Raw genomic sequence first — 27,229 nt, 5'->3', positions numbered from 1 at the left:
CAAAAACCTTCAATGAGGTTTTCGCATTGACATATCCATCAAAGAACGTATTCATACTTTCACTTCGTTGGGTACTAGACATTCCCGCCCAAAAGTAAGGTTTCACAAATATTAGAACCCATCGTTTCCTTTCTCTATACATATCATCCAACCACCGATTATCCCGTAAATTGTAATGATATATCATGTTATTCCACTTACACTCGAACTCTTCAATGATAAGTGTGTCATAAACGATACCATGCAACGCAGTATTTATCTTCTGTAGTCTTTCTAGCTACTTAGTTTCTACGGTATCTTCTTCATTATATGCCAAAGACACCATCGGTGTCTTGTATTAGGAAAAACCTCTTCAATAGCACACCGCATAGCTTGATCTGTAATAATACCATCCGGAGCCTTAACATCCATACAATCAAGCCAGGTCCTAAACAACCAACTAAACGTCTCTGTATCTTCATTCGACAATAACCCACAACCCAAAAGGATTGATTGTCCATGATGATTGATGCCAACAAAAGGAGCAAAAGGAAGACCGTACCTATTTGTTAAGTAGGTTGTATCAAACGTCACAACGTCGCCAAATTCTTTGTATGCCTCCCTACTCCTCCTATCTGTCCAAAACACATTACGTAAACAACCATCTTCGTCTAAATCCATACTAAAAATAAAACCATTACTCTTTTTTTGCATTGTCAAAAAATACTGTTGAATAGCTAAAGCATCTCCTTCTCCAAGACCTATAGATCTCTTCTTTTGAATATAATTTCTGCAATCTCTTTCATTGAATGGGACATTCTCATGTCCACCAGCTGCTACAACATGTTGCTTATAAATTACGGCTCACTTTAATTCCTGCCATATCACTAATTTCTAGTTGTCTTGCCACATGAGCATTAATCTTTCGATTACATCTAAAGTGTCGAACTTTTCCGGGACTAAGAATATGATTGTGCTCTAAAAGAACACTAGTTATTTCGTATTTCCGACGTTCATTCAACTTCGAACAGATTTTGGCTTTACACCCATTTCGACTACTAGGTTGTTGTTCAATAGGATTACTACCTACTGATTTAGTTGTCCCACTTTTCGCACAAGTCAATGTAATGTATCGAACTACCCCTTCTTCTTTTTTAGTTGATCGTTTTCTGAGTGAGAAACCTTCTTTTCGACTATAGGCAAGACAAACGGCATACACTTCATCCAAATTGTTCAACTCCAAACCTATAGTTGGTACTGTAACTTCGCACAAGTCTTCTTTCTGTTTGCCAATGTCATTCTCGAACGTTTTGTCGAAACAATCCACATCCTCACTCTCTGAAGAGTCTAACATTTCTGCAGCCAAAATAAGTATAAGATATAAAAAATACATACATCTTAGCAACAAAACCCAAAGATAATTAAAAACCATCTCTGAAGCAAAACTCAACATGAACCACTACACTTAACAGTGTGGGGACGGTTACCGACAACAGGAAGTTACTCAAGGTAGTGTTTTTTAGCTAAGTCAGACATTTTTTTGTAAGTGTAAACCCAAAGATAATTTAGGTTGACCTAAATAACCTACCAATCGACTGTCACCTCATTAAACAAATTAGACTTCCACTCTAAGATTTTAATTTTGTGCATTCTAAGCTTTGCTATTTATCTTAGTAATATTTAAGTAATTAGCTACACTAATTAGTACCAGACTTGAACTAATTCGTAAGCAACACCATAAACGATATCTTATTTCAAATTGCAAGATTCAACATTTCTCTCTACAAGTAACAAAACAACAAAAATAATAAATTTCAAAGGAAACCATTCCCATCTGCAAGTTCTATTGCACAAAATTAGGGTTCTTCACTTTCAAACCAAAAACGAGCTCCACACCTATAGATTAATCAAAAACGAGCTTAATCAACCATTGTTTATCTCATAAATTTAGGTTGGAAAGAACCCTAAATCCTGATCCGAAACAAGTACACCAGAAATAACACAATGCAAGTAAATACATTTCAGGAAAAAGAATTCATCCACCGAAGATTCGATTTTGAGTGGATGAACTTACCTGATGATGCCTGTAGTTGGAATCGAGTGAAGAAGCGATATTTCTCGAGTGATTTTGAAGCAAAACCTAGCTGAAATGGATTGTAGAGTTCAAAATCAAGTTTTTCCCTAGCTTTTAGTTGGAAGAGGGAAAGTGAAAAGTGAAATCCCGTGTTTTAGGTTATGAGTTGAATAAGGACTCAACTCAAAAGAGTTCAAATTTGAGGGACCAAATTATAAAAATTGTAAAACCACCCTCTTCACGGTGCCAACTCAGGATGCTATGCCTGGTTGGACTGCCAACTCGGCTGGCCGGGATTGGGCCGGGAAAACCGTCGGGCATAGCATCATTTTTGTTAATAAATAAATAAAGTTAAAATAGCTAGGGGAGCTTGGAGCGCCATGAGACTACCCATGCCAAGAATGGCTTCATTGCCACATCCAACCGTTGGGCAAACAACCCAACATCCTCTTTCACCCCAAACCATTAACCATGTACTTAATATTATACATTAAAACTGTAGATCTGATAGTTTTTGCAACCACTTCATCTTTTTCTTTCTTGTGATTTTAAATAATTTAAACAATTTTTGTGAAAATTCAAATATGTTGTTAAGATATCATTTTCAATTAAGTTTGTTTTAATTAAACTCCCAGTAAAAATGGTCAAGCAGACTTTTCTCTCAAAAAACCGACCGACCTGTTTTAATATATAGGGTTTCAATACAACATAGTATACATTGGTAATGCACCACTTGTTAAATCTCTGCTTCCCCGACATAATGATATTTGTATTATTGTTTTATATTTTCGATCTTTTATGTTCAGTTGAAATGAATTTCTAGTTGCAATCATGTAATATTAATCCCATACCACAATATCTTCAGCTAAATTCTTTAAATCAATTTTTGTTTTTGTACAACCAGGAGGGCATAACAGGAGGATTCCAAAATTGCATTGTTGGTTTTTTTTTCTGTGCGGACATGGCACTAGAATGTGGGTTTTGTTTAAGAAAGATTAAGATTTAGTTGATGATATCTAAAGGATGGTGGTACTCTTTTTTAAAGCAATAACTGCACCCGTCCTGGGCTTTATAAATATACCATAAGATGGACGCATATTGGGGCAAGAGTCTACTGCACCTTTCAAAGTTTTCGACGGAATGATCTAGTTCGTAAGGGAGTCAATCGCAGTAAAGTTAACATATAATAGAACTAAATGTTACTGATATTACTACTACAATGAAGCAAAGTATGTTCAATATTCTCAAGTTGGTTACGTTTATCACAATTTAAGTTATTACAAATATATTTACCTATATGTTTTTCAACAGGTAAAACATTTGTGTAACATTTCCATAAGAAAATTCTAATGTGATGGATGATATCAATCAACCAGATGAAGTTATTACCAATATATTTACTTTTACATTTTTCGAGGAACTTTGTCTAAGGTAGAGTTTGGTTTCCTTTTAAAATGTCATGCAAATTTGCCTAGGGAAGCGACGTTATCTAAGTGAGCATTGTGGATGTCAAAACCTCCAATTTTCTTGAATTTGTATATCGAGGACTGGTGTATAGTCCTTTAGTTTTTTCCCCTTAAAAAGATTTTTGCATCGTCTTGATGCGTTGAATTTTTTTCCACGCTGCAAAATATTACATCTTGTATTAGAGAACGACCGTTGTTATCGCAACAACGACAACACTAAAACCTGTTTGAGAAAAAAAATTATTTTTTCACGGAAAGAATTTAGGGTCCGTTTGATACGTGTGAAAATAGCATTCGAAAATCGATCTTCGTATGAAAATCGATTTTCCGCTTGATAGACTTTAGAAAGTGTGAAAGTCGTTTTTCATAAGAAAAAAAGATAGGAAAATAGCCTTGTAAATTTCCCCACCCAAAAGGTGGGAAAACACAATTCTCACCCTCTCCCGTAAAAAAACACGCTCTCTCTCCTCTTTGACCAAATGTTCCGTCTCCTTCTCTGTTCTTTATCCCTTTATCATGAACTCTTATCTAAAGTGTCATCCTTCTCTCTTTGAAAATTCCTGTGGATTCTCTCTCTTTCTCTCTCTCTCTCTCTCTCTCTCTCTCTCTATCTCTTTCTCAATCGATTTAAACTTCATCCTCTCTTTTGATATCTCTCTTTATCTTTAACTATCTCTCTCCAGCATCTCTATTCTCAATCTCACAAAACCTAATCAGCATCAACAACCATCTACTAGTAGGCAGAGATTGAAGACAAAGATTATAGTCCCTGGAAATCTATTTCTTATTGAACAATCTTATTCCTCAGAGATTGAAGACAAAGATGAGAGAGATCTGAAATTAGGGCTTCTGCAAAGATGATAGTGTTCCTGGAAATTATGGTTTCTTCCTCTTGTTGTATGAAATTAGGGCTTCTGCACATGAGAGAGATCTGAAATTTGGATTATTTGAAATGAGGGTTTCTAAATTTCATACATTTTTGAAGTTATGGTTTCTGAAATTAGGAGATTTCAGAAATTAGAATAGATATTCTGAAATTGAGTTTCTAAAATTGTGAAATTTATTTCTTCAATTGGGATGTTTATGAATTGAGAAATTTATATATAATATTAAGACATTAGAGTTTCTAAAATTATCATCCAACCAGGTGGAAGAAGATGACCACAAAATTTATTTCTAAAATTGGGAAATTTATTCCTAAAATTGGGACATTCATGAATTGTGAAATCTACAACTAAATCTGGGATATTAGGGTTTCCGATAACATGAAGAAGATGATGACCAAATCTCTAAAGGCGCCTCCGAGTGAATGGCTTAATAAAAGAAAAAAGAATATGATTTTTTACGGGTACCCACCATTTTCTTATAACTACCAAACACTTAAAAACTCAATTCAGTTTTCTTTCCCATCAGAAAAAAAAATGGTTTTCTTACTCAGACTTTCTAACGTATCAAACGGACCCTTAGAGTTGATTTGATCTTGGATTTGGTTAACAACAACCCATATTTTTATCCAAGATAAAAAAAAAATTGACGAAGGAATTTTCAGATTTTGGTTTATCATTCAATGACTCATTTTTTTAAGGCCTTTTTTGAATGGTCGTTAGAATTTTGAGTTGTGTAATTTTTCTAGTATGGCCCCTAAATTGGGAAGCCCACAGGGGTGTTTGCACTGCTTTTCCCCCAGATCAGTGGTAGCCTGGTAGGTGTGTGTATGAATGACATCTGTAGGGGTGGGAATCGGGCGGGTATGGGCGCCCAAGGGTAAAAACACTTCGGGCTCGGGCAGGTCGGGTAGATCTTCTCTTTGGCTATTAGGGTAGTCGGGTAGATCGGGCGGGTAATTTTTAATTTTCCTCTGCCCAAAGCCCGCCCACACCCGCTAAAGGAGTCGGGTTGTCGGGCAACGGGCGGCTCGGGTATCGAGCATAGTTCTTCATCCAAGTCTAAATCATTTTTTTATTTGTTTGTTTAGGGAATCAATTCATTTCTTCTTTCATATTTCAGTAGATTGTTAGTGTTAAATATATATGCTTGTATTTGGTTTTAGTAATAGATATTGTTTACAAATTTGTATTGGTCTTAGTTATAGATCTTGTATAGATAATCAGAAACTCATAGAGGAATGAGATAGAGAGAGAAAGATTAACTAGAGAGAAATAAATTGAAGAAAGAAAAACACTAGCAGATACCAGAATGACAGAAAGAGAAGTGGAAAGGCAGAAGTTTAGGGAGAACGTGAGGTATATATAATAGGGTAGTGGCGGAGTTATTAACCCTAGATCTAACGGATGAGGGATATCTTAGAGATCCCTCATCTAACAACATACGGTCTCTCCGCCTTATTGAAGATTTGAAGTGGATTTCTTCTTTTAGGCTTCCTAATGGACCACAAATGGACGGGTATATATAGGTACCAATCGGGCTTGGCCTATCGGACTCAGGTGTGGGCGGGAGGTCGGACAAGGGGTTTTACCCGCGCCCGCCCACCAAATTTCATCGGGCCGGGCGGGATCTACCCGAAACGGGTAGCTGGTGCCCGTGGTCAGTCATGGGCTCGGGTACCCAATGGACGGTTTCGGGCTCGCGGGCAACATTCCCACCCCTAGACATCCGTGGGCAATTGGCAGAGAGAATACCGGGGGGAGTGGCCTCACCAACGGTAATGCCATGCCTGGCCCGAGTTCCGGCTGGCTGACATGTCGAGCCAGGATCTAGACACGTCAGCCCTTCGGATTCTGCAGGGACTTGTGGAGGAAATAGCGTCATTGTCATGATCTGTATTTGCACGTTGAGGTTGATTAACGGTGTGGATATTCTTATAAATACTAACGGTGTAGATTTTATGATGCACCTTCCTTAAACCAGATGGGAAACATCTTAATATATATTCATCAAGTGATCAGCCGGCTTCCGGTGTAGCAGACTAGCAGTAGACAGAGAGAGAATTTAGAAGTACGAGTGAGAAAGAGATTTTTAGAGTGAGAAAGAGATTTTTAGAGAGAGAGAGATAAGTGGTGGGTGAATTGGAGATGGAGGAGAGTCCAAGAAGTGGGATGTCAAGTCCAGAAGCGAAATTAGGACTAAAAGTGGAAGATTTATGGGACATACAAGAACCTCAGTTGAGTCCATCTGAGAAGCTCAACTCATGCTTTAAAAGCATCCTTGTTTCTTCCTTCCCTCCTGCACCTTCTTCTCAAGGTTAAATTCTATTTCTATTTCATTTCTATCCATTCTTCTATGATAACATTATTAATGATCTATGCCCTAATTCATCTTATATGCTTAAACGTTTGATTCTTATTTCTACATCAAAATTCATTGATTTTTGTTTATTACATAACTAAATTAGAACACTTGGCAACTCTTTTGTCACTCACACTCATAGATAGTCTTTCTGAGTTTTGAAGTAAAATGATACCAAAAGTTAGATTTTGGGTATTTGAAGGTTGAATGGGCGTCAATATTGAATGAGTTAAATGATACCAATACACATACTTCTTTTTCATTCTTATTCTCTTTGCTTTTTTCTTTGAGTGATACCAATGTTGCACCAAAGGTAGTGTTTGTTGGCCCTATGATTACAAGTACTTGAGAGCCCCTATTTTCCAAAAAAGTTGCTGGGTGAGTTCGGTTCGAGTGTTCATCGATCGGGTGGGTAAGACGAGGTGTAGTGCATCTGTTTTGGGTACAGAGGGCCATAGGTTTGAATCCTGTCACCTTGATGTGACGCTGAAGCTTCACAGCAGGCTTCGGCTTGTTTTTATCAATATGACCTCAGAATGAAGAAGCAAATGATTGACCAATTCCTCCTCCTTTTTGCAAAGGATGCACCATTTCGCCCGAACTCCCCTCCTGGTTTTGAGGTTGTCAATGGTAGGGATTCTTTGTAGACATGCCTTCCACACAAAAAAAGTTTTATCTTCAAAAGGGTACTCTCTTTGCTTAAACTTTCATATTCTCTTTACCCATATCATTTCGAGTTAATATTCTGTTTCGAATAATTAATTTCGAGTTACAATGGTGTCGGCATTATCAATGAATCTAATTAGCATTGGATGATTCATGATTGATGGGGTAAATGCCGAGTACCGAAAGAAGGAAAGAAGTTGTGAACGTTACTATCGCTCCACCTCATGCTATAATATGGGGACCGTGGAAGTATACGAGACAAGGGATGAAGTATTTAAGTGGTCATTCTCACTTAGGTTCATTTTTAGGCAAAAAGATAATAAATACATCCAATCTCTTTTAGGGGTTTTACTAATAATTCAGAGGCCATTGTTGCAACATTGTATTTAGTGGTTTTATTTCGGTCTGATAAACATGTTGGTTCGAATCCTTGTAAATTTATATACAAATTAGTACAGATTATTCCTCATGTTCAAGAAAATCCTCATCAATATAATTGTTTGACATAACATAGTGACTATCTTTTTATTTTCATCTTCTCGATACTATATCTCCAAAGTTTATTATTCCTTTTCTTCCCCTACAAAATTTTCTTATAGCCGAGGAATCAAAGTGAGTGGAACATGACATATAGATATTAGCTTATCGTTTTGGACAACTTGTATACAGTGATCGAGATAAATTCAGATTCAACTCTATCTGAGGCAGTCCAAGTATTGTCCAAGCACAAAATTCTGAGTGCACCCGTGAGGAATGTGGATGCACCTGATGATGCCAGTTGGATAGACAGATATAAAGGCATTGTAGAGTTTGCAGGAATTGTTGTGTGGCTTCTGCATCAGGTTTGCATTCTGATTTCACAGTTTAACATAACTAAGTGTTCGTGAATTGTAACTGGTTTAGGTACTGTGAGAATAGTCCCACATGGGAGAAGGGCTATCTAGCAACCAAGAATATAATGTCTAGGTCCCACATGGGAGAAGGGCTATCTAGCAACCAAGAATATAATGTCTAGGTCCTCTCCACTCATTGCCAATTGGTTTTGAGTTGGATGATCACAAACTTAACATGGTATTAGAGCTAGGGCCACACGTGATAGGCTTAAAAGCCACACGTGCTCCACGTCACCCGAAAAAAAAACACGTGTTAGGCTAACCACACCACACGTGAGGGGGCGTGTAAGAATAGTCCCACATGGGAGAAGGGCTATCTAGCAACCAAGAATATAATGTCTAGGTCGTCTCCACTCATTGCCAATTGGTTTTGAGTTGGATGATCACAAACTTAACAGATACTTCTCCACCCGGACGACTGAGAGAGGGATATTAACATTGTTGTTTTAAGCTTCAATTAGACTTTACTAGCATACCGTTTTTCTACTGTGAGAAAACTGAAACTATGTTACTCCTTTGCAGTCTGAAGTTACAGCTCTTAAGGCCATCGGTGGAACTGCAGGGGCAGTGTCTATTACAGAGAATCTTGTTCTAGGAAATGGATGTACAGAACCAGACTCTATTGCTTTAATGGGTGGAAGCTTTTTCGAGACTCTGACTTCATCAAGTTATTATAAGACTACGAAGGTTGTATCCTTGTTCATCTTTCGAAGAGCTACCCTTCTACCTCATAGTTTCTGTTGGCTCTTTCTTTTATTCTGACTCCTTTCAAAACCAGACCTTTTAGACCATAATGTTCATCCTTTCACAGGTTCAAGACATATCAGGGTCATTCCGTTGGGCTCCATTTCTTGGTCTTCAGCAGTCTGACACTTTCTTAACCATGCTTTTGCTGCTATCCAAGTATAACATGAAGAGCCTACCTGTGGTTGATCTAGGGCAAGGAAAGATTGATAATATCATCACACAATCTTCTGTTGTTCACATGTTGGCGGAATGTGTTGGCCTTCATTGGTTTGAAAACTGGGGAACAAAGAAACTTTCTGAACTTGGTCTTCCACTTATGAAACCTTATCAATTGATCAAGGTATCTCTATTCCTCGATTGCCTTTTAGTTATATATGCTCTTCCCCCTGGCCATAAGTTTCTTTCACCCTTTTTTCTGTGAGAGCATCAAAAGACTGAAATGCAAAGAACGAATATAGGATTATCTATTTAGAGTTATATTCGTTAGCAGGTTGCTCTTATCAATTGCAATGGCGTCCCTGTAGTTAAGGGGATTTTCTTATCCCAGATTTATCCAATATTACTTCCACGCCTTCTAAAGTCGGGCTTCTTTTTCCTGATGAATTTTTTAGTCGGTCATATTTGTTAGCTACATGGATGTCAGATAAGACTGGCATTATCTTCAAAAGCCGGTTTTTCGATCATTCTACTTTTTGACAAAGAAGGAATCAGACAGTCATGTATAAAATAGCATTTACAATGTTAGGACTCTAAACAACGAGCTCAAACACCCAAACAAATAAACTCTATGTTATAAACACTGACACCAAATGTCTTTGTCTCCTTCTCTTTGCCTGAATAATGATATGAATAAGATTGAGGCTTTAATCACCTTGAAGGAAATCCTACCCCCTTTGAGGATGGCTTTGTTTCTTGCCTTCCGAAAACCAATAGCCGGACGTGGAATTAGATTCAGGAGTTGCTTCATCTCCTTAGCCATCGGAGTTCTCTATCGAAAATGCCTTGAATATGGGTCACTATATAACCCGAAAAAACCGTTAATAGGCATCGAACTAAAATTTTACTACCGTGCCATTGATCTCCATGGAGTAGGTTTTATATCCGAACGTTGTGTTCTATGTGATTGTTTAATTTCATTGTTGTTTTGCTGGTTCCTAAGAGATCCTTCGTTCTTTGGGCAGACCCACGATAACCCCTTGCTATGAGAAACATATCCCAACTTCTCTGTGTAATATGACGATGTATTAGCAAGTGATCTTCACTTGCTTTACATAAAATTCAGCTATTAGGCGATATGTGTCCCCTTAGTCTTCTGTTACTGATTATTGGTATCTTTCTTGGCCAACCATCAATATGATGAAAAAGATTTGCGATTTAAGTATCTATTTTGTCACTTTATACTTGATAGGTGCATGAGGAGGAACCTGTTCTGAAGGCATTTAAGCGGATGAGAGAAAGGAAGATTGGAGGGCTTCCAGTAGTTGAAGGTAACGGGCAAAAGGCTACTGGCAATATAAGCATCCGAGATGTCCAATTCCTTCTTGCTGCTCCAGAAATTTATAAGGACTACAGGTTAATGTCTGAAAGTGAACTTTTTCAGTGTTTTCCATAGCTCATTTATATTTTTCTGTTAACCCATGCTTCTGAGCCATAATCATTCCATTGGGAAGATCATCTGATCAAAGGAACATATATTTTGAACTGTAACAATTTCTATTTGTCAAGTAGAACAAGAAGTAACAGCCAGTTAAAAAAATTTACGAAGTTGATCTTGATTCCGAAAAAGTTTATTTGATGGTTAACTTTTGTTTCTTTGCTTCAAATTATTAGTTCATTGATACTTCCACAGTAAGTCAGCCCCGGGACTTACATGGTGGTGGTGATATTCCAAGTCATATTGGCCTCTAATAGCTACTCTATCACAATTCAATGGAATCTTCAACAAGTTCCATCTCTTTCTAGTCACATCTTCTGATCAACTTCCATGAAGTATATGATCCAATATTTTATTTAAATATACAATTTTTGAATACTCTAAGATGATTGACAAAAGGCCAAAAGTGATCAGCGACGAAGTCTAGAAGGAGCTAACTCTGGATTTTTGTACTTGCAGATCAATAACAGCGAAAAACTTCCTGACTGCTGTTAGAAACTATCTGAAGGAGCATGAAGAGGAATCACCTTTGCTGCTTGGCACAATCACATGTAAGAAAGATGAAACAATCAAAGAAGTGATTCTGAGACTGGACTCCTATAAGATACATCGAATTTATGTAGTCGACAATGATGGAAATCTTGAAGGTGTGATCTCATTGAGAGACATTATCTCTAAGCTAGTACATGAGCCTCGTGGGTACTTCGGGGATTTCTTCGATGGTGTTGTGCCATTGCCTCGAAACAGCACTGTTTAGGAGCGCCAAGGTACATCAGCCTTTAAGAGCTCTTCGTGAATCCACATTTGTGATGGATTTTCAGGTTCTCACGCCTTGTTGTGAAAGTTCTAACAATGAACAGGGTGAGCAAGAGTGTTTATAACTTGACTCGCTATTGTCAACCTTTTCCTTTTCTTTTTGGAGTGAAGCATTTGGAAAGCTAAGCATATCCACGCTAACTTGTTTAAGTTTTTTATGGTGGCCAATACGTGGACAACTATTTTTCTTATATGGATAACTATTTTATGTGAACAACTAGAGAAATTTAAATTTTTATATGGACAACAATTATTAAAGGGGACAACTCTCTATTATTTTCGCTCAAGTCCTCTTAGAATTAGATGTTTTATTTAAACTTCTCCCTCTATCTCCATAAATCCTAAGTTTGGTCTTCTTCTACTACTTCTTCATCACCAACACCCAAATTTCTAGACAGAAAAAATTTTTTATAAGACATTTTTGATTGTGCATCAAACAAAGAAAAAGAAATTGTTGAAGAATCTTCTCAAAGAAAAAAGTAGTCATCAGAGCCCAAACTAGTAGTCACAGTTGACGTCCTAGATTGGGCTTCAAACCTAGTACGTATTCTTTGTTAAGTTTTGTTCTAACCCTTGGACTTGGTAAACAAATTCATGATCCTGTCTTCAATTTTTGAGCTAAAACAGTTCGCTTTAAATTTCTACATTGTGTGACTACTAAATGTTTATATAGTTGATGCCCTAAGAGTGTTTGAAAAAACAGGAAATTAGGGTGAAGACCTCATTTTAAACTTTTTATAATTAGAAAGACAAGTTATATATTTTCTTTTCAAAAACCCAAAATTTGAATTTTGTTTGTTAAAATCTAAATATTTCTATTTTGTTTAGTTAAAAATCCAATATTTTTTGCAAAGTTGTTGTAAGGCGTTGTAAAGGCGTTGTAAGGCGGACGCAAAATTGTTACAAGGCATTGCAAAGCTGTACCAAATATTTGTATATTCAAAAAATAAAAATTGACTGATCATTTTTCACCAAATCAAAAAATTTATAGGGATTTTGACTAAATTTCCTTCTGAAGAAATGCCTGATAGAGATTCAACTACTCGGTTAACAATTGTCAGTGGTCATGCACAAAACTATTGCCCAAACAATAAAAAGCAGGTTCGTCTCTACATCATGCAATTGGACCTTAATTGATTCTTGCTAAGGCTTAGGTTAAAATGTAGGTTGTTTTCAGCGACGAAATACTCTCCTTAGCATGGCTTACTGTTGTTGATTCCTTCCCTTCCTTGAAACAAGAGAGAGCCCAAGATTGAACATTAGGTGTAGTCACTCTTCTTGGACAAGGCCGTAAGCCGAGAGAGTTGATAAATAGGGTGGTCCCTATTGTTGTGGTAAGAGAGCATTGTCTTCCAGGGCATGTGAAAACCATGGGTCATTGTAGTTCTGTTTAACAAGTATAAGCCAGACTTCTTCACACGAGGGTTTCATCAGAACTTTTTTTTTTTTTTTTTTTTTGTAAATTAGGTATCAACCAACTACAGATAAATCGCGAAGGAATTTTACACGAAGTAAGAAAAATGTAACATGAATTCCAAGCTGCAGGTTGACATGTCAAATACTGTTCGTATTTACTGTGTGTTCTACTCTATTGAACTTCTAGTAACTAAACTGTACTCGCATCTTGGGCTTGAGTATGTCCGTTACTGTTCTCGCCCTGTAAGAGAGGTCAAGAAAAAAACATGAAGTCTTCTATAAACTTCAATAATTCATCATTCGTAAACAGGAAGATATGTTAATGTTGGTGTTCTTACTATATTCGATAACTGGTCTCTTATGTAATACATGGATTTGAGCATTGTTTGTAGAGTGTCTTTGGCCAATTGAAACTTCACTTCTGTTTCTCCTAATGAAGATTGTGTATCATCATGTAGCTGTTGAAATTAAAGTAGAAATGAGACAGTTTGAGCATGTACAAGATAAAATTGTAAAATTCTAAGGGTAAATAAATTATTCCAAGTAATTTTTCTTCTTATCTTTTTCTTGCGGCGAAAGCGTTTTAAAGGGCTACCAGGTGCAAGCTCGCAAACTGGACATGGGAGCAACCAAACTGTTGGAAACCAATAGCCAGACGAACCCATAGGAATTTCATCATATGGTTAAGCAAATAGCTCGTCAAAGTCCAACAATTCAGTTCTGAGAGAAACACTAGTAATATTTAGCTCATCTTAGGAAATAATTCAAAGCTCTGTCTATCATGGCATTCGAGTACAAGACCTTCTGCCAGACAAACCACTTGGGGGCAGGCCTTGTACCACAGGCCACCACTCAATTGGACGTGCATTTTCTTTTGAAGCGGCACAGTGGGTTTATAGGGGACTATAAGCCTCGAACAAGATTCGAGGCGTGCTCTCTGCAGTGGAGAGACACACATGTTCCACGCATTGCCAATTGGTTTTGAGTTGGATGATCACAAACTTAACAGATACTTCTCCACCCGGACGACTGAGAGAGGGATATTAACATTGTTGTTTTAAGCTTCAATTAGACTTTACTAGCATACCGTTTTTCTACTGTGAGAAAACTGAAACTATGTTACTCCTTTGCAGTCTGAAGTTACAGCTCTTAAGGCCATCGGTGGAACTGCAGGGGCAGTGTCTATTACAGAGAATCTTGTTCTAGGAAATGGATGTACAGAACCAGACTCTATTGCTTTAATGGGTGGAAGCTTTTTCGAGACTCTGACTTCATCAAGTTATTATAAGACTACGAAGGTTGTATCCTTGTTCATCTTTCGAAGAGCTACCCTTCTACCTCATAGTTTCTGTTGGCTCTTTCTTTTATTCTGACTCCTTTCAAAACCAGACCTTTTAGACCATAATGTTCATCCTTTCACAGGTTCAAGACATATCAGGGTCATTCCGTTGGGCTCCATTTCTTGGTCTTCAGCAGTCTGACACTTTCTTAACCATGCTTTTGCTGCTATCCAAGTATAACATGAAGAGCCTACCTGTGGTTGATCTAGGGCAAGGAAAGATTGATAATATCATCACACAATCTTCTGTTGTTCACATGTTGGCGGAATGTGTTGGCCTTCATTGGTTTGAAAACTGGGGAACAAAGAAACTTTCTGAACTTGGTCTTCCACTTATGAAACCTTATCAATTGATCAAGGTATCTCTATTCCTCGATTGCCTTTTAGTTATATATGCTCTTCCCCCTGGCCATAAGTTTCTTTCACCCTTTTTTCTGTGAGAGCATCAAAAGACTGAAATGCAAAGAACGAATATAGGATTATCTATTTAGAGTTATATTCGTTAGCAGGTTGCTCTTATCAATTGCAATGGCGTCCCTGTAGTTAAGGGGATTTTCTTATCCCAGATTTATCCAATATTACTTCCACGCCTTCTAAAGTCGGGCTTCTTTTTCCTGATGAATTTTTTAGTCGGTCATATTTGTTAGCTACATGGATGTCAGATAAGACTGGCATTATCTTCAAAAGCCGGTTTTTCGATCATTCTACTTTTTGACAAAGAAGGAATCAGACAGTCATGTATAAAATAGCATTTACAATGTTAGGACTCTAAACAACGAGCTCAAACACCCAAACAAATAAACTCTATGTTATAAACACTGACACCAAATGTCTTTGTCTCCTTCTCTTTGCCTGAATAATGATATGAATAAGATTGAGGCTTTAATCACCTTGAAGGAAATCCTACCCCCTTTGAGGATGGCTTTGTTTCTTGCCTTCCGAAAACCAATAGCCGGACGTGGAATTAGATTCAGGAGTTGCTTCATCTCCTTAGCCATCGGAGTTCTCTATCGAAAATGCCTTGAATATGGGTCACTATATAACCCGAAAAAACCGTTAATAGGCATCGAACTAAAATTTTACTACCGTGCCATTGATCTCCATGGAGTAGGTTTTATATCCGAACGTTGTGTTCTATGTGATTGTTTAATTTCATTGTTGTTTTGCTGGTTCCTAAGAGATCCTTCGTTCTTTGGGCAGACCCACGATAACCCCTTGCTATGAGAAACATATCCCAACTTCTCTGTGTAATATGACGATGTATTAGCAAGTGATCTTCACTTGCTTTACATAAAATTCAGCTATTAGGCGATATGTGTCCCCTTAGTCTTCTGTTACTGATTATTGGTATCTTTCTTGGCCAACCATCAATATGATGAAAAAGATTTGCGATTTAAGTATCTATTTTGTCACTTTATACTTGATAGGTGCATGAGGAGGAACCTGTTCTGAAGGCATTTAAGCGGATGAGAGAAAGGAAGATTGGAGGGCTTCCAGTAGTTGAAGGTAACGGGCAAAAGGCTACTGGCAATATAAGCATCCGAGATGTCCAATTCCTTCTTGCTGCTCCAGAAATTTATAAGGACTACAGGTTAATGTCTGAAAGTGAACTTTTTCAGTGTTTTCCATAGCTCATTTATATTTTTCTGTTAACCCATGCTTCTGAGCCATAATCATTCCATTGGGAAGATCATCTGATCAAAGGAACATATATTTTGAACTGTAACAATTTCTATTTGTCAAGTAGAACAAGAAGTAACAGCCAGTTAAAAAAATTTACGAAGTTGATCTTGATTCCGAAAAAGTTTATTTGATGGTTAACTTTTGTTTCTTTGCTTCAAATTATTAGTTCATTGATACTTCCACAGTAAGTCAGCCCCGGGACTTACATGGTGGTGGTGATATTCCAAGTCATATTGGCCTCTAATAGCTACTCTATCACAATTCAATGGAATCTTCAACAAGTTCCATCTCTTTCTAGTCACATCTTCTGATCAACTTCCATGAAGTATATGATCCAATATTTTATTTAAATATACAATTTTTGAATACTCTAAGATGATTGACAAAAGGCCAAAAGTGATCAGCGACGAAGTCTAGAAGGAGCTAACTCTGGATTTTTGTACTTGCAGATCAATAACAGCGAAAAACTTCCTGACTGCTGTTAGAAACTATCTGAAGGAGCATGAAGAGGAATCACCTTTGCTGCTTGGCACAATCACATGTAAGAAAGATGAAACAATCAAAGAAGTGATTCTGAGACTGGACTCCTATAAGATACATCGAATTTATGTAGTCGACAATGATGGAAATCTTGAAGGTGTGATCTCATTGAGAGACATTATCTCTAAGCTAGTACATGAGCCTCGTGGGTACTTCGGGGATTTCTTCGATGGTGTTGTGCCATTGCCTCGAAACAGCACTGTTTAGGAGCGCCAAGGTACATCAGCCTTTAAGAGCTCTTCGTGAATCCACATTTGTGATGGATTTTCAGGTTCTCACGCCTTGTTGTGAAAGTTCTAACAATGAACAGGGTGAGCAAGAGTGTTTATAACTTGACTCGCTATTGTCAACCTTTTCCTTTTCTTTTTGGAGTGAAGCATTTGGAAAGCTAAGCATATCCACGCTAACTTGTTTAAGTTTTTTATGGTGGCCAATACGTGGACAACTATTTTTCTTATATGGATAACTATTTTATGTGAACAACTAGAGAAATTTAAATTTTTATATGGACAACAATTATTAAAGGGGACAACTCTCTATTATTTTCGCTCAAGTCCTCTTAGAATTAGATGTTTTATTTAAACTTCTCCCTCTATCTCCATAAATCCTAAGTTTGGTCTTCTTCTACTACTTCTTCATCACCAACACCCAAATTTCTAGACAGAAAAAATTTTTTATAAGACATTTTTGATTGTGCATCAAACAAAGAAAAAGAAATTGTTGAAGAATCTTCTCAAAGAAAAAAGTAGTCATCAGAGCCCAAACTAGTAGTCACAGTTGACGTCCTAGATTGGGCTTCAAACCTAGTACGTATTCTTTGTTAAGTTTTGTTCTAACCCTTGGACTTGGTAAACAAATTCATGATCCTGTCTTCAATTTTTGAGCTAAAACAGTTCGCTTTAAATTTCTACATTGTGTGACTACTAAATGTTTATATAGTTGATGCCCTAAGAGTGTTTGAAAAAACAGGAAATTAGGGTGAAGACCTCATTTTAAACTTTTTATAATTAGAAAGACAAGTTATATATTTTCTTTTCAAAAACCCAAAATTTGAATTTTGTTTGTTAAAATCTAAATATTTCTATTTTGTTTAGTTAAAAATCCAATATTTTTTGCAAAGTTGTTGTAAGGCGTTGTAAAGGCGTTGTAAGGCGGACGCAAAATTGTTACAAGGCATTGCAAAGCTGTACCAAATATTTGTATATTCAAAAAATAAAAATTGACTGATCATTTTTCACCAAATCAAAAAATTTATAGGGATTTTGACTAAATTTCCTTCTGAAGAAATGCCTGATAGAGATTCAACTACTCGGTTAACAATTGTCAGTGGTCATGCACAAAACTATTGCCCAAACAATAAAAAGCAGGTTCGTCTCTACATCATGCAATTGGACCTTAATTGATTCTTGCTAAGGCTTAGGTTAAAATGTAGGTTGTTTTCAGCGACGAAATACTCTCCTTAGCATGGCTTACTGTTGTTGATTCCTTCCCTTCCTTGAAACAAGAGAGAGCCCAAGATTGAACATTAGGTGTAGTCACTCTTCTTGGACAAGGCCGTAAGCCGAGAGAGTTGATAAATAGGGTGGTCCCTATTGTTGTGGTAAGAGAGCATTGTCTTCCAGGGCATGTGAAAACCATGGGTCATTGTAGTTCTGTTTAACAAGTATAAGCCAGACTTCTTCACACGAGGGTTTCATCAGAACTTTTTTTTTTTTTTTTTTTTTGTAAATTAGGTATCAACCAACTACAGATAAATCGCGAAGGAATTTTACACGAAGTAAGAAAAATGTAACATGAATTCCAAGCTGCAGGTTGACATGTCAAATACTGTTCGTATTTACTGTGTGTTCTACTCTATTGAACTTCTAGTAACTAAACTGTACTCGCATCTTGGGCTTGAGTATGTCCGTTACTGTTCTCGCCCTGTAAGAGAGGTCAAGAAAAAAACATGAAGTCTTCTATAAACTTCAATAATTCATCATTCGTAAACAGGAAGATATGTTAATGTTGGTGTTCTTACTATATTCGATAACTGGTCTCTTATGTAATACATGGATTTGAGCATTGTTTGTAGAGTGTCTTTGGCCAATTGAAACTTCACTTCTGTTTCTCCTAATGAAGATTGTGTATCATCATGTAGCTGTTGAAATTAAAGTAGAAATGAGACAGTTTGAGCATGTACAAGATAAAATTGTAAAATTCTAAGGGTAAATAAATTATTCCAAGTAATTTTTCTTCTTATCTTTTTCTTGCGGCGAAAGCGTTTTAAAGGGCTACCAGGTGCAAGCTCGCAAACTGGACATGGGAGCAACCAAACTGTTGGAAACCAATAGCCAGACGAACCCATAGGAATTTCATCATATGGTTAAGCAAATAGCTCGTCAAAGTCCAACAATTCAGTTCTGAGAGAAACACTAGTAATATTTAGCTCATCTTAGGAAATAATTCAAAGCTCTGTCTATCATGGCATTCGAGTACAAGACCTTCTGCCAGACAAACCACTTGGGGGCAGGCCTTGTACCACAGGCCACCACTCAATTGGACGTGCATTTTCTTTTGAAGCGACACAGTGGGTTTATAGGGGACTATAAGCCTCGAACAAGATTCGAGGCGTGCTCTCTGCAGTGGAGAGACACACATGTTCCACGCAGGCTTCACCTCTTGGTTTTACATTGCTAAACGTTTTTATGGGTATTAAAAGGTATAAGAGGCTGAAATGACTCGAGCTAATAGTAACACACTAACTGACTAACATACTAAAAGATGCTTTAAGGTAAGATGAATATTACGCTCGACCAGAATTATTTACATACACATTGTACTGAAAGAAGAGAATATATGAAGTGCACTGGAGGACTAATGGTTCAAGTAATATATGAAGTGCACTGTAGGACTAAGGGTTCAAGTAAATAACCGAATACCTTCAAATTAATAATAGCAGTTGCATCTACTGATTCTGTGTCTTGATTTACCATGTTCCATGTCATTTCCTTTAAGCGAGGTAAAGTAACCTGGAGAAGATTCATAAACCAAATCAATCCCTCTGCTCGTACTATGTTCGTAAACAGATGGTAGGCACTCTCAGAGAGAATTAAGCATGAGAAGAAAACCCTATCTTTCCTAAATGACATTACTGCAAACCTTTTCAATTTTTAAAATGCGCTTCTTAAAATTTCCATCAGATGATCTAACCATATATAGTCCATGCAACAGTGTTCCCCAGGTCAAGTATTAGTAGCTAAGAAGGAATATATATATATACATACTGATGACATAGTTTAGATGGGTTACGAACATATGCTCGTAATTATCCATAAAGTGAAAAAATCCCTCAATTAGGAATACGACTACTAACTGAGTGGTAGATTATGTGGCTTAAGATGAAAACCAAGATATGGAGTAAATGACAGACCTGGTCCTTGAACTCATCATCTCGCCACTCCTTTTGAAACTTCTGCAGTAGAATGGTGAGTAATCTTTGTAATTCTGGCACAACTTCTTGAGGGAAAAGCTTCTGAATCTCATCCTTACTAGTATTTTCATATACACACCTACGGATCAACATGCGAAGGCATAGCAGAAGCTGCAAAATATAACACTAACTCAACTAGCTGATCAACATTTAGATGCGAAAGCTACAAAATCAAACAACTAAATCAACAAGCACGCCAGAAGAATTGGTAAGACGTAGTTGGAAACTTCAACAGCATCAAGTCCGCTGAAGAAGACATTAGGGGATAGATTGCTTATTCTTTCCTTTTCCTTAATATAATTTTTCCGCAATTCGAAACAAACGTCCCCTAGAGAAAGAAAGTTTAGTTGCGAAAGTAACTTATTCTTATCGAATGTCTGTGTCAATAGAATATCCACAGGGCAGTAACGCCATGGTTCGCGGCGTTCGCCCATATGCAGATTAACAACTAATACCATGATAAAGCATTCATATTCTTTGTAAGAGTAATTTGGACTTCGAAAAATGGTTTATAAACTAGTTGAACTGTGTCGATCAACTCTGTGCCAAGCTGATTCAAAATTTCTTGAAAGTAAAAGAGTGACATATCAATGGGTAGGGTTAAAATATATTCAGAAGTTGCTTTCTTTCTGGTGTTTCAATGACAAGCAGGTCTCAAGTTTGGTTATCATGGACATTGGCTAAAGCCTATAATCTATTTTAACTTCAAACTTTTATTCTTAATTGCAACTATACCCAGTGAGGTTAAAGTTGGAGAAAATAACAACCCATAAATGAATTGATATATACTACATATAATCTATATATGAATAAATAGGGAAGGGGGTTGTGGTTACGGGATCAAGATCAGTTTCGTTGTGAAGTTGGAGCATTTCATTTATGATTTGGCGGTCAGCGGCGTCGAGACCAGTTTTTCTAGTTCTCCAAAGGGCTTGAAGTATGTACTCCACCGATTCCTTTGAGCTCGATCTCACCAATAATGGTAAATGCCCCCACAATGAGTGTTCCATTCTTCTTCTTTTTCACCAGAATAAACAAGTGACCTCTCTCTCTCTCTCTCTCTCTAAGCTGGTGGATGCCCTAGCTTCCTAGATTCTGATAACGCCTACAAACTTGAATTTTTTGGAGAGAGACGGGGAAGCTGACACTCTTCGCGAGGAGTTAAAAGCGAGGGACGGAAAGAGGCTACGGGCACAATTCTCATGGGAAAATAATACTCCATCGATCGAGAGTCCGGGCCAACACAGACTATGAGGTCTCTCTACAAGACTACATAAACACAGATTTGATTATAGGTACACTTAAAATGGCGGTGTTTGGGGATACCAAGACAAGTTTCCGGAGAAAAAAGTGAAACAAAATTTTTTTTTCACCAAAAGCACCTTACAAGTCGTCGCCGCCCGGAGATAACCGATGACCACCTGTGGCTTCACTGATCATCTTCCCTCTCTTCTCTGTTTCTTCTCTCTCTTTCTTTTCTATCTCTTCTCTCTCTAAGTTCTGGCAAAGGGAACGGTCCCTTCGTCTGGATCTGGACTCCAGACGAGTTTCACTTGGATCTGGAGTGTAGATCCACACAAGCTTCATCTGGATCTGGGTTCCAGATGTAGGCGAAGCCGTCTGTATCTACCAGATGAGGGTTCGGACTAAGGGGCCTTCCCTTCGTAAGAACTGTAGAAGATAGAAGAAAGAGAGGGAAAGAGAGAGAAGAGAGAAAAGATAGAGAGAGAGATGAAGAGAGAGAGAGAGAGAGAGAGAGAGAGAGAGATGACGGTCGGGGTCATTGTCGCCTATTTGACGGTGGTGGTGGAAAGAAGATGGAGTAAGAAGAAATAAAAACATTAAAAGTGGGTAACGTTTGGAGGAAACAAAAAAAAATTTGTGTCCACCTAAAACTTTCTCCCCTATAAAAGTTTTTTAATTTCCAATAACATCGACCTTTATAATTAACTAGGTTCCCACCGCGCCTTACGGGCGCGGTAGATCCCTCTTGGCTAACGCCGTTGTGGTAGATCACATCTCGGTTTTACGAGTAAGGTGTTTCCAACATCTTTGAGTGCGTGTACCGCGGTGTCTATGCTCATGTCGTCTGACGTCACGTTGTGTCGAGCTTACATGTGTACATGGACAGTGGTGCTCATTTTCACACCATATAGGGTCATGCGAATACCTGTCATCTGAGATCATGTACTGATTTCGAATGAAATCACTAACTGATTTCGGATGACAGGTAAACACATGTCGCTAAAAGATGTGAAAATTGGCACCACTTTGCATGTACGTTTGCGTGTAAGCTCGACCGCACGTGACGTCAGACGACATGAGCATAGACACCGCGGTACACGCACTCAAAGATGTTGGAAACACCTTACTCGTAAAACCGAGATGTGATCTACCACAACGGCGTAAGCCAAGAGGGATTTACCGCCCCCGTAGGGCGCGGTGGGAACCTTGTAGAAATAAATAGCAAGGACAGGTAGGTAAGACAACTAAGCTTATTTCAACATAAAAAGAAAAAAACAACTAAGCTTAGCCCAAAATTGATAGACGGGGGAGGGGGCAGGTAGGTTGTGTAATGTGTACCTTCTGTGTTGGGTGGAGGGATGGGCAGGTAGGCTAGTTTTTTTTTTTTTTTTGGAGATAGATAGGCTGTGTTCTATTTTTTTTTTTGGTGAAAGTTTCGTACGAGGGGAGATAGAAGGAATCAAGTACTCTTTTGTTGTTCTCTTCATAAAAAAAAAAAGTACTCTTTTGTTGTTTTTTTCATTAATTCGAGTCTCTCTCACCGTTTCAAAAAAAAAAAGTTTTTTTCACCTTTCTCAAGAAAAAAAAAGTCTCTTTCACCTTTGCAACCAACAAAAATGGGTCCACCATTTTATATTGTGTAGAACATTTAATGCGAGTGTCCGTGCCGAAGGCACGGGTTATACCTAGTATATATTATATATCACATATCACATATCAAACTTATATTATATATCACATATCACAAATCACATAACAACTTACCCAAATAACGCGCATAACCCTAGATATCCTACTATAGGCCACGTGATAGGTGGTAGAACGAGGGTCATCACCTTATATGGCGATAGTTAGGGCTTGGTTCCACCCCTATTTTATCCAATAGTCAGACCTCCACAAGTCGTACACAAGAATATCATATATATATTCATCTTCTACAGATTCGACGATATCAACAACCTTCAAACTTGAATCGAAATACCCAAACCCGACATAGCTTGGTACTGGTAGTTCTTGGGGATGGTAACTTGGTTGTTGTTGAGGTCGAGTAGGGAAAGGTGGGAGCTCAAATTCTCTTCCTATTAACGGGTTCCTTAGAAATAGAGAGTGATAATTCCAGTTAAAATACAAGATTAAACCTGCTGATGAACCAAAGCTGAAGCTGTCCTCACAAAAAACAAAACCGTAGTTTATGCGATTTTTCAATTCCATAATACCAGAAATTTCAAAGTAATATTTTGAACAAAAGAAACCCCCTCTTTGTTGATACCTTAGATGATTTTTCATAAAATCTTTAGAGTTTGCTTCTTCCACCGCGTTATTCCAGAGTTTATTGACTAGTTTAAATTCTAGAACTTTTGGAGCTGGAAGCCTCCAAGATACCCTCTCAATCACTTCTTTAGGAAGTTGTTTTCTCTTCATTGAACAGGGAAGTTATGAAAAAGAAAGAAGATGAAGAAGTTATGAAAAAGAAAAAAGAAGATGAAATTTATAAACAAATGTGTGGTTAATAAGCGTTAGACATCCTAGAGAAGTGATGGAGAGAGTAGGAAATATGGACATAAAGAAAAGTAGCCCCAACGCGAAAAATTTATTTATCATTTAACACTATTAAATAAGTTTGATATGTGATATGCGATATATGATATATAATATATATATTAACTTTATTATTACTCCTTATCTATTAAATAAAGTATGGTTTCTTCATATCTTTAACTTAATCTCAAGGTGGCGGGCCCAAGTAGTTGATAGGTGGTATATGATATATTTATATATATAAATATTTCTTATGTAATTTACATACATAAAGTTAGGGGATACAAAAAACTTATATTAATAAATTAGTATAACATAAAAAAAAATTATTTACCACTATTAAATAAATCTGATATGTGATTTGTGATATGTGATATATAATATATATATACTAGGTTCCCACCGCGCCCTACGGGCGCGGTAGATCCCTCTTGACTAACGCCGTTGTGGTAGATCACATCTCGGTTTTACGAGTAAGGTGTTTCCAACATCTTTGAGTGCGTGTACCACGGTGTTTATGCTCATGTCGTCTGACGTCACGTGGAGTCGAGCTTACACGCAAACGTACATGCAAAGTGGTGTCAATTTTCACATCTTTTAGCGACATGTGTTTACCTGTCATCCGAAATCAGTACGTGATTTCATTCGAAATCAGTACATGATCTCAGATGACAGGTATTCGCATGACCCTATATGGTGTGAAAATGAGCACCAATGTCCATGTACGTTTACGTGTAAGTTCGACCCAACGTGACGTCAGACGACATTAGCATAGACACCGCGATACACGCACTCAAAGATGTTGGAAACACCTTACTCGTAAAACTGAGCTGTGATCTACCGCGCCCGTAGGGCACGGTGGGAACCTAGTTAATTTACGGGCGCAGAGAAAATTGAGAATTCATCTTGGCACATATCACCTAAGTGAACTGGAAAAAACTTCAATATCTATTGAGTGTATCGAGTTAGGTTTTTGCCACCAAATTCAGTAGGAAATTTATTAAAAGAAAGACATTAATTGATTAACACCAATTGTTTAATTGCACTTTGTTTTAGGTAGAAATACACTCAAATAGTATAATGAAGTTGAAGGAAAAACAAAAATTTTGCTTACCAACCACAACACAAAATTCTTTAACAAAAAAAAAACTACAACACAAAATATAGCGTTAATGAATTTCAATTGAAATCCAAATATGATTAGCATATGAGTTAGATGTTTATTGGTTTGATTTATAAATATGTGACAACATTAAAGTATCCAGGAAAAAATTGTTTTCAGTAGAGAAGTACTGAAGCAGAAAAGCCAAGAGCCGGACAGACCAAAAACATTAATTCAAGAGGTTACAACTTAGATTGTGTCTCAATGAGATTAGAAAGAATAACTTTTCTAATATTTCAGAGTTTCACCGTTGCTAAAAATAAATAACTAATTCATTAATCATGTTTCAAACTTTATAATTTACAATAAGAGACCCAAACTGTCTAGCATCAACTTAGATTCATTTCCTCCAGTAAAAGATTTAGATGCTCACTCAATATAAAATTTCTTGGTTACACTTTTTCATTCAAAATGGAACTTTACTGATCCCCTTCCAGATATTGATCTTCTAAACTCAAGTTTTCCACTTAGACTCAAGTTTGAACTGCTTAGGTCCTGCAAGGATTCAACTAAAAACAGTTCCTTAATTATGCAACACCCTCAAAATAAAAATCTGGAGATGAATCTGAGTGTGTGTGTTTGTAAAATAAAAACCTGGAGATGAATTTGAGTGTGTGTGTAAAATAAAAACCTGGAGATGAATCTGTGTGTGTGTGTGACATCTGTATAGAAGAGAGAAAAACTTACAGAAAAATCAAAGTGAGAGTTAAGCAATACATCCAGAAGAAAATGAACTCAATTGATAATGAACTCAATTGATAATGAACTCAATTCATTGATGGAAATAAATATGAAGTTACCTAGAATGGAGAACACGAAATTGAAGAAGACAAAAGAAAAAAAAGTAATCTGCAAGGTTGAAAAAGAGTTACTTGCATCCAATGATAAGCAAATTCGACAAAGATAATTAAGAGATGAATTACCTAGAGAAAAGATTCGGAGACTCGGAGTCTCAACAAAGATATATATATAAATATAACCTTTAAAGGGGAACAAAAATCTTAAACTAAATCTTTCAAGCAAATATCTTATGTGGATACCAGCCTTTGGTGTAGTGGTTGGACACTCCTCTTAAGTCCATGAGGTTGTGGGATCGAGTCTCAGTGGAAGCAGTTTGCCATCAAGATTTATCCCATGTAATTTAGGCTATAAATAAAGTAAATAATGTAATAAAGTGGTCGGGCTTTAGGCATCTTTCATGTTGTCGGGCTTTAGGCCTCTTTCATTCATGGTTTAAATTAAGCGGTTATCGTGCGTTTCACATCTTCATGATGCATCAATGCCTTGTAATAACTAACGTAAATCTCACAAAAAAAATCTTAAAAACCTGGAGATGAATTTGAGTGTGTGTGTAAAATAAAAACCTGGAGATGAATCTGTGTGTGTGTGTGTGTGTGTGTGTGTGTGTGTGTGTGTGCAGGGACGTATCTATGTTGAGGCCAGGAGGGGCCATGGCCCCCCTGACCTCAACATGGGTAAGCCCAAATGTGGGATATTTAATGGTGCCTTTATAGTCTGGGTGAACAAAATCATCACTTGAGCATGTGACTACTGAAGTCTAGATGAGATTCTTATTGACCTCTCTTTCCATGTTTACTACTTTTCATGTTTGGACTTGGTTTGGTTGACATTTATCTACTCTTACTTCTTATTAAATATAGATGCAGCTCAAACTTGGGGGAAAAAAATGCCTTTCGTTTCCTCGAATACACTTGAGTTTTATTTTGATTTATGTTTTGTTATTGTTTCAAAGCACGGGGCTAAATTAGGTACGACAAAAAGATCGTCACAAGAATTAATTCTCATTTTTTCGTTGTATTATTTCCATGATTTCGTGTATGTAGTGTGCATATGTACTGATAACTTAGGTAAAACACGTAAAAAAATATAGGTGGAAGTAAAAAATATTTAATTGTACATGTACATTTGGCCCCCCTTGCTTTTGACTCCTGATTCCGTCCCTGTGTGTGTGTGTGTGTGTGTGTGTGTGTGTGTGTGTGTGTGTGTGTGTGTGTGTGTGTGTGTGTGTGTGTGTGTGTGTGTGTGTGTGTGTGTGTGTGTGTGTGTGTGTGTGTGTGTGTGTGTGTGTGTGTGTGTGTGTGTGTGTGTGTGTGTGTGTGTGTGTGTGTGTGTGTGTGTGTGTGTGTGTGTGTGTGTGTGTGTGTGACACCTGTATAGAAGAGAGAAAAACTTACAGAAAAATCAAAGTGAGAGTTAAGCAATACATCCAGAAGAAAATGAACTCAATTGATAATGAACTCAATTCATTGATGGAAATAAATATGAAGTTACC

General features: G+C 37.3%; 4 protein-coding genes across 4 annotated transcripts; 2 read left to right on the top strand and 2 right to left on the bottom strand.

Annotated features, from left to right (window-relative positions):
- Window positions 1-288: 288 nt before the first annotated feature.
- Window positions 289-1,333, bottom strand: LOC147567426 (protein FAR1-RELATED SEQUENCE 5-like). Its single transcript, XM_086657418.1, has 2 exons — window positions 913-1,333; window positions 289-815 (listed from the first exon to the last, which is right to left on the bottom strand). Exons 1-2 carry the CDS (start codon window positions 1,331-1,333, stop codon window positions 289-291), a joined length of 948 nt encoding a protein of 315 aa, XP_086513544.1.
- A 5,019-nt stretch (window positions 1,334-6,352) lies between these two features.
- Window positions 6,353-11,799, top strand: LOC147567425 (SNF1-related protein kinase regulatory subunit gamma-1-like). Its single transcript, XM_086654083.1, has 6 exons — window positions 6,353-6,720; window positions 8,101-8,273; window positions 8,847-9,011; window positions 9,136-9,411; window positions 10,480-10,643; window positions 11,185-11,799. The coding sequence occupies exons 1-6, from the start codon at window positions 6,552-6,554 to the stop codon at window positions 11,480-11,482; spliced, it is 1,245 nt and encodes a 414-aa protein (XP_086510209.1). The 5' UTR covers window positions 6,353-6,551; the 3' UTR covers window positions 11,483-11,799.
- A 2,271-nt stretch (window positions 11,800-14,070) lies between these two features.
- On the top strand, window positions 14,071-17,072 carry LOC147567424 (SNF1-related protein kinase regulatory subunit gamma-1-like). The gene is made up of 4 exons (XM_086654081.1): window positions 14,071-14,255; window positions 14,380-14,655; window positions 15,724-15,887; window positions 16,429-17,072. Exons 1-4 carry the CDS (start codon window positions 14,199-14,201, stop codon window positions 16,724-16,726), a joined length of 795 nt encoding a protein of 264 aa, XP_086510207.1. The 5' UTR covers window positions 14,071-14,198; the 3' UTR covers window positions 16,727-17,072.
- Window positions 17,073-18,210: 1,138 nt separating this feature from the next.
- Window positions 18,211-21,264, bottom strand: LOC147567423 (uncharacterized). Its single transcript, XM_086654082.1, has 5 exons — window positions 20,828-21,264; window positions 19,932-20,102; window positions 19,441-19,530; window positions 18,540-18,659; window positions 18,211-18,442 (listed from the first exon to the last, which is right to left on the bottom strand). The coding sequence occupies exons 1-5, from the start codon at window positions 20,999-21,001 to the stop codon at window positions 18,392-18,394; spliced, it is 606 nt and encodes a 201-aa protein (XP_086510208.1). The 5' UTR covers window positions 21,002-21,264; the 3' UTR covers window positions 18,211-18,391.
- Between the last annotated feature and the right edge of the window lie 5,965 nt (window positions 21,265-27,229).

The sequence above is a fragment of the Eschscholzia californica genome, unplaced genomic scaffold (genome assembly GCF_041429995.1).
Source record: "Eschscholzia californica isolate CP2 unplaced genomic scaffold, dmEscCali1.0.p SCAF_1, whole genome shotgun sequence".
Taxonomy (NCBI): Eukaryota; Viridiplantae; Streptophyta; class Magnoliopsida; order Ranunculales; family Papaveraceae; genus Eschscholzia; species Eschscholzia californica.
The sequence above is the reverse complement of the archived record's forward strand: the minus strand, read 5'-3'. Positions and strand labels throughout refer to the sequence as shown.